General features: G+C 58.6%; 1 protein-coding gene across 3 annotated transcripts; it reads left to right on the plus strand.

The window, feature by feature from the left end:
* Positions 1-290: 290 nt before the first annotated feature.
* Positions 291-7,414, plus strand: ULK3 (unc-51 like kinase 3). 3 transcript variants are annotated; one of them, XM_047795875.1, is made up of 16 exons: positions 291-489; positions 1,190-1,330; positions 1,415-1,535; positions 2,084-2,188; positions 3,155-3,298; positions 3,511-3,593; positions 4,135-4,263; positions 4,429-4,534; positions 4,742-4,782; positions 5,010-5,112; positions 5,252-5,316; positions 5,402-5,480; positions 5,562-5,602; positions 5,939-5,986; positions 6,111-6,177; positions 6,298-7,414. In XM_047795875.1, the coding sequence occupies exons 1-16, from the start codon at positions 388-390 to the stop codon at positions 6,312-6,314; spliced, it is 1,392 nt and encodes a 463-aa protein (XP_047651831.1). In that variant the 5' UTR covers positions 291-387; the 3' UTR covers positions 6,315-7,414. The 3 variants fall into 3 exon arrangements, with proteins under 3 accessions (XP_047651831.1, XP_047651830.1, XP_047651832.1); XM_047795874.1 differs by having other exon boundaries at positions 292-489; positions 4,108-4,263; XM_047795876.1 differs by lacking the exon at positions 2,084-2,188 and having other exon boundaries at positions 292-489; positions 4,108-4,263.

Here is a 7,414-nt window from a genome sequence, read left to right on the forward strand (position 1 = left end):
GAATCTTCCCCACATTTTACACACCTGCGCAGCAGGACTCCTCCTCTGTCTTCCCATGGTCGATCTCTAGGATGCTGCCTGAACCTGGATGAAATTCCCCGAGTGATCTGTCTGCTGGCTCCTGCTCACTTCTGTTCAGCCTGCCCAAGTAGATCTTGTGCGTACTGGCAGATCATGTGATTTCCAGGGCCGGTGGGGGCGGATGCCCTGGACGAGCATCTGGGGGGTGGGGAGCCCCGCCCAGCCCGCCGCGCTGCACTTCCGGCGGGCGGCGCTGGGGGCAGTGTGGAGTCCACTCCGGCCGCTGCGCGCTCTACTCTCGGCTCCCAGCCGGAACCCTGCGCCAGGAACCAGGAAGCGCCCGGCGGCTGGCGCGGGGAGGTCGGGATGGCAGGGCCAGGTTGGGGTCCCCCGCGGCTGGACGGCTTCATCCTCACCGAGCGCCTGGGCAGTGGCACGTACGCGACGGTGTACAAGGCCTACGCCAAGGTGGGTGCGAGGCGCCCCGGGGTTTCTGTGAAAGGCAGGATCTGGGGGCACGAGAACTTCTGAGGGCCTGGCCTCCGTGCCCGCCAGAGCAAGTCGACGGCGAGCAAGCCGAGCCAGGTGCCGGGCCGGAAACTAGGAGAGGTTAGAGACGACGTGAGAGGCACTCGGGGCTCACATCTGCCTTGTCCCTCCCAGGTTCTGTGGAGGGGGTGGGAGGTGACCGCCACAAATAGGCCTTCAAAACCAACACACGCACACACACCCATCTTTTGTGGGGACACAGGTGGAATCCTCCCTGCAGCCTCTGTGTCAGTGGCCCCAGAATAGGCTCACATCGAGGGGGCGGGGGGGGGGGGCGGTCTCTGTGGGCTGGGAGGAGTCTGGGGCAGGGTTCTAGGAGACTGGACCCACGGAGGACGCAGAGTGTGCGGTGTAGAGCAGGGAAGGGCATTCCTCAGCAGGGGCGCCTAGAACTCAGTGAAAGGGATTGTGGAGCAGAGAACACCAGGCTTGTGGGGAAGCTGAAATTCCAGAATCTGGGTGCCTCACTGGCCTGGGAAGGGGCAGCTGGGAAGCCTGGAGCGGGTGTGAGTGGGCAGGCCCAGTGAGGGGGAGAGGGCCTGAGGAACTAGAGCACTTCTGGCCACACATGGTCCCTGGTTCTCTCAAGGCAGAGCTCTCAAATCTCCTGTCCCCACAGAAGGACACTCGTGAGGTGGTAGCCATAAAGTGTGTGGCCAAGAAGAGTCTGAACAAGGCATCTGTGGAAAACCTTCTGACAGAGATTGAGATCCTCAAGGGCATTCGACACCCACACATCGTGCAGCTGAAGGACTTCCAGGTGTGGACCTGGGGTGGGGCCACCCCCAAAGAGGGCTGGAGAAAGGACCCTCTCTCCAAGCCTCCTCTCTGCCTCTCATCACAGTGGGACAGTGACAACATCTACCTCATCATGGAGTTCTGTGCAGGAGGTGACCTCTCTCGCTTCATCCATACCCGCAGGATTCTGCCTGAGAAGGTGGCTCGGGTCTTCATGCAGCAGTTGGGTAAAAGCGTCTGAATGCAGTCTGCAGCCTCTTCCCGTGATCTCTGCTCTCTCACCCACCCCTGCCCCTGGCTTAGAGCTCTGGCACTCTTAGCAGTTGCCTCTCATCCCAGCTTGGATTTGTAGGGCCCCTCCTTCCTAGGTGTCCATCTCTGGCTTAAGGATGCTGTGAGAGAGACAGGGAGGACCCCCATCTGTGGGGAGTCCAGGCTTCCACAATTGAAACATAATATAAGGACCTCGTAGAACATTCCGAAGACCCAGGTGCTTTGCCAAGGGAAAGAGCAAGGGCCTAAAGGGCTGGGGTATCTCGGGAGGAAAAAGACTTGTGAAGGGTAAAGGGAGGAAGGAGGTCACTCGGGATGGGGGGGTGGCACAGGTTCATGGCAGAGATGAGAGCCAGGTGCTTATATATAAAGCATTCAGTCGACCATTGAGTCCAGAACTGGGGTTGTGCAGGCTTGGAAAGACAGACAAGCCTGGGAAGGTGAGAGGAGGTGGGAGATAGAGTCCTCTGACTGGGCTCTCTGCATGGGTCCTGCCCCCCAGCTAGTGCCCTGCAGTTCCTACATGAACGGAACATCTCTCACCTGGATCTAAAGCCACAGAACATTCTGCTGAGCTCCTTGGAGAAGCCTCACCTTAAATTGGCAGGTGTGAGTCTGGAACAGCAGGGGTGGGGGTTTGGAAGGTGGGTAGGCAGAGGCCTCCTTCTGTCTGGGCTCACTCGGCAGCCCTGGTTCTCATGGAGGCCTCTGTTGAGTCATCAAGCAGTGACAGACTGGGAGATCCAGGGGTGGGCCCTGTCACCAAAAGGCAGGGCCTTTCTTGGGCTACCCATGCTTGACTCCAGCAGTGGCACAGTGGGGTCAGGGCTCACTCTGGGGTCAGGGTTAAGACTCAGTGTGTGACCAGAGTTCAGAGTGTGACCAGGATTAGGACTTTTTCTGTCACCAGGATTGGGGCTCAGACTATGACTCAGTCTGTGGCAGTGTTGAAAGATGTGAGATGGGGAGGGGGTGGTTGTGGCCTCTGGTGAAATTTGAAGAACTGACTTGAAGCTAGAGGCCAGAGAGGCCCTCTGAGCTTGGTGGGACAGTGAGGGAGGGTTCTAACCCCCGTGAGCCCTTATCCTCATTGCTGGTATGATTAGGGTGGGCGTCCTAAAAAGGCGCTGATGGGAGTTCCCGTCGTGGCGCAGTGGTTAGCGAATCTGACTAGGAACCATGAGGTTGCAGGTTGATCCCTGGCCTCGCTCAGTGGGTTAAGGATCCAGCGTTGCTGTGGCTGTGGTGTAGGCCGGTGGCTACAGCTCTGATTCAACTCCTAGCCTGGGAACCTCCATATGCCATGGGAGTGGCCCTAGAAAAGGCAAAAAGACAAAAAAAAAAAAGGGCGCTGATGGGGTTATGCAGGATTGGAAGGATTTATGCCCCTAGAGCAAGAGGTGAGAGGGTGTTCCAGGCACATAATGAGAGAAACGGCATGAGCAAAGGAGGGAAGTGGGATCAATCTCAGTGAGTCTAGAGGGTGGGAGGAGCCCTGTGCTGGAGCCCTGTACAGTCCTGGAGCAGAAGCAGCTGGAATCTGCAGCCCTGCTGCCTGCCCTCTTGCCTGCAGACTTTGGTTTTGCCCAGCACATGTCCCCCTGGGATGAGAAGCATGTGCTCCGTGGCTCCCCGCTCTACATGGCTCCCGAGATGGTGTGTCAGCGACAATACGATGCCCGTGTGGACCTCTGGTCTGTGGGGGTCATCCTGTACGGTGAGAGCTCTGTCCCCTGCCCCCACCTGGTGGCCTGCACTGTGTCCTCAGGCAAGGCCTTTCTGGGGCACTCCTGAAGGGTTTTAATGAGAAGGTTGACTTTTCTGGTCTGGGGCCCCTGTTCTAAAGGATGCCAGGCCCCCTCCCCAGGAGGGGCCAGATCAGGCTTGACCCTGTCCCCTCCCAGCCTGCCCTCTGCCTCCCTTCCACAGAAGCCCTCTTCGGGCAGCCCCCCTTTGCCTCCAGGTCGTTCTCGGAGCTGGAAGAGAAGATCCGGAGCAACCGGGTTATTGAGGTAGGTCTAGCAGGGCCTTGGCAACTTTGGGGGGGGGCGGAAGGAGTCAGGGCCCTGAGGTGGGAGAGCTCACTGCTGCCTACGCAGGTGGAGGGGTGGGCTCCAGGCCACCTTCATGGATCTGGGGTACACTCTGGCCTAGAAGTCAGGCTCTGTTCAGTTCCAGGGATTCAGATCAGCCTACAACAGGATGCAAAGGGCCCGCCCCACAGCCTGCTACAGGCCCCCTTTGGGGAGAAGGCCAAAGCAGACCTGGGCCAGGCTTCCAATGAGCACAATCCAGAGAGGGAGAAGGACCTGGAAACAGGGTTCTGTGATAGCTATGGGTTCCAGCAAAAGCGTGGGCAGGAGCCTGGGGGAGGAGGCTTGGCTCTTCACCGGCTGCGACACTCTAATTGGTCATGTTATCCATCTGGGGCATCTCAGGACAGGGTTACAAGGTGGTCCTGACAGGCCCCTGAGGCTGGGGTTGGAGGTGCTGGAGCCCAGTATGATCTGTACCCCTCTTCCCCAGCTCCCCCTGCGACCCCTGCTCTCCCAGGACTGCCGGGACCTGCTGCAGCGGCTCCTGGAGCGGGACCCCAACCGCCGCATCTCCTTCCAGGATTTCTTTGCCCACCCCTGGGTGGACCTGGAGCACATGCCCAGCGGGGAGAGCCTGGCACGAGCAGTGAGTAGAGACGGGTGGTCTGAGGGTGAGTTGGGGGCTCTTATCTACCCCTTTCAGTGGTGATCACGTGACTTGCCCAGCAGGAGACAGAGAGTGGGCACGGGGCATCACCCCCTAGTGGTGAGCATGGTGGGTGGGCATGACTCCCATCTACTTGTCCCCTAGACCGCCCTGGTGGTGCAGGCTGTGCAGAAGGACCAGCAGGGGGACGCCGCGGCCGCCTTATCTCTCTACTGCAAGGCTCTGGACTTCTTCGTGCCTGCCCTACACTGTGAGTGCCAGGCTGTTCCAGGAGGGGTGGGGTCAGCCATGGCTGCAGTGGATAGATTCTAGAAGCAGCTCTCCTTCCAGAATTTTGTGGGAGACAAGGCAGAGGGTAAATTTGGACTTTAGTACTTTGTGGGGTTTCAGAGAGTTTGGTGTGGGGCAGGGCTCTCCTTGTCCCAGACTCCTCATATAACCCCTCTCTTTTCTGCAGATGAGGTGGATGCCCAGCGGAAGGAGGCAATTAAGGCAAAGGTGAATGAGAGGCCTCTGAGGAAATGGGTGAGGGATCTCAGGGCCTCTGGGGCTTGGCTCTCCTAGAGGAACTTCTCTCCTTGGGAAGGGGTCAGGCCAGCCTCTGTTGACTCCTGATGTTACAGCTTGGGGCAGTCACTGAGGACTCGGAGGGCGAACCTGGAGGTGGGTACTGGCGAGGGAGGCAAGGCGGGACAGCCCTTCCTCAGCCCTTTGCCCTCCTGCAGGTGGGCCAGTACGTGTCCCGGGCTGAGGAGCTCAAGGCCATCGTCTCCTCCTCCAATCGGGCCCTGTTGAGGCAGGAAACCTCTGCCCGAGACCTGCTTAAAGGTAGGCCCCAATTCTGGCTGACCACCAGGCCCCCAGCAATTTCCTCCCGCCTGAGGGGGAGGCAGGCCCCTCAGGGTAGGTGTCCTGAGAGGAAAAGGCAGGTTGCTCCCCTCACCCTGAGCTTTTGCCCTCATTCCAGAGATGGCCCGGGACAAGCCCCGCCTCCTAGCTGCTCTGGAAGTGGCTTCAGCTGCCATGGCCAAGGTTTGCAGCCAGTGGGAGGGGTCCAGGTGGGGGAGAGAGAATCCAGGTCATGACCCTAAATGACCTCGTGTCCCTGGGGCTGCAGGCAGAAGAGGCTGGTGGGGAGCAGGACGCCCTGGTTCTGTACCAGCACAGCCTGGGGGAGCTGCTGCTGCTGCTGGCAGGTGAGACCCCCATCTCCACATTCCTTCACGCCCCTGGCTGCCTTGCCCTGCCTTCACCACGTGCCCTTCCTGTCTTTGCAGCGGAGCCCCCAGGCCGGAGGCGGGAGTTGCTTCACACTGAGGTGCCCATTGGGGTTGGGAGGGTTGGGGCCTTCCTCTTCCCCATTTGACCTGCTCCAGTTTAGGGGGCCCTCCTGGGGACTTGCTGAGTCGGTGGCCCCCTCAGGGCTTGGGTGCTTGGTCAGGCCAAGGGGTCAGGCAGGATCTGGGAACTCAGCAGCAGAAAGTCAGCTGGTCCGCTGCAGTCAGAGGGCTTCCTGGAGGAGGGAGCAGATGAGGGTTCAGTGGCAGGTTGTTCTAATGAGGCAGAGGATTGTGGAGAGCATCAGGAGTGAGGAGGAGCTCAATTCGAAGGCCCTTCATCGCCTCACACCCACGGGCATGTCTTCCCTTGGCAGGTTCAGAACCTCATGGCTCGAGCTGAATACCTGAAGGAGCAAGTCAAGGTGGGCACGTGGGGGCCCTCACTGGGGCGAAGCCGTTTGGGTCCTGCTCCTCAATCTGTGTGTATCCCTCTCGTCTCTGTCTGAAGACTGCTCCATCGCTATCTGTGTCCTTTATGTTCCACAGATGAGGGAGTCTCGCTGGGAAGCTGAGACCCTGGACAAAGAGGGGCTGTTGGAGTCTGTTCGTAGCTGTGAGTCCTGCCCTGGGGTCTGACCTTCCACCCAAGGAGGGATGAGGGCTGAAGCAGCCCCGGATTCTGCCTCTTTGGCCAGAGACCTGAAACTGACCCTCCCCCCTTTCCCCTCTATAGCTTGCACTCTGCAGTGACCCTGAAGGATGATTGGACAGGTCACTGGGAGTTGGGGACGCACTCACCCCTACTGTGGCCCTCTGCAGCCCTGCAGAGCAGGCTTCCTGGATGGGCGACTCTGAGACCTCCCCACACCCCAGATCCCTAGCACCCCTTGGGAGACTCTTTACTGGCTAGAGGGTCTGATAGCCCACGGAGTGCGCTGGGAGCGCTGGGCCTTGGCCCAGGGGAAGAGGAGCAGGACTCTGGGAGAAGAGTATTTCTTTCACGTGACTTTTGTTATTTGGTGGTTGCTGTGCCCTGAACCTCTTGGTTTCTGTTTTTGCTCTGAGCAGAGGGCACGGGGCAGCCTCTGCCCTGTGGCCACCCCTGTCCTTCCTGAGAGCCCTTATTGCAGCTCACCTCCCTCCTTGCACTGGAACAGGGCCCAAGACCCCTCAGGGACCACCCACCCCACATACGCACTCAGCCCCGCAAAACTCACCAGTCTTCCTGGAAACTGACCCCTGCCCACTTTCTCAATATTTTAAGGTACTCCTTCATGCATGAAAATAATATCCTCTGTAGAAGTGGAGCAAATATGAGAAACCCATGCCTTGTTCTTGCCCTGGCCCAGGGGGTACAAGGGGAGGGGTCCTCAGTCCTCATCCTTCCCACCTCCATCCCTCTTTGGGGAACGCCCCTACTGGCCCCAGAGCTGGTCCTGGCCTGGGAGAGAGAGGCATGGGGACTTCCTGGCCCATCAAGCTGTGGGGGACCCAGTGATCCAGGGTAGCTGGTTCTAAGTCTGACACTGCCACTATTCCAGCGTGTGACCCTGGACAGGCTCCTTCCCCTTTCTGGGCCTGACCCCATCTCTCCAGTAGGTCTGCCAGTATCTTCCTAGGATCCCACATGGGCTTTTAGGAAAACAAAGTGACTTTAATCTGGAAAGAACATGCATACCCATAGTTACTTGGAGGTTTCTTTTCTAAAAAATCAGAGAAGGTGTTAGTGGTTTCTAACCCCACTGCCCTTAAATGCCTCCTTTCTTTAGGAGAGTGTCTGCTTTCCCTCTAGGAGGCTGGGTGTAAAGAATGTAATTCTATTCTGTTTTTCTATTAAATTATTTTCTGAA

Source organism: Phacochoerus africanus, chromosome 9, assembly GCF_016906955.1.
Source record: "Phacochoerus africanus isolate WHEZ1 chromosome 9, ROS_Pafr_v1, whole genome shotgun sequence".
Lineage (NCBI taxonomy): Eukaryota > Metazoa > Chordata > Mammalia > Artiodactyla > Suidae > Phacochoerus > Phacochoerus africanus.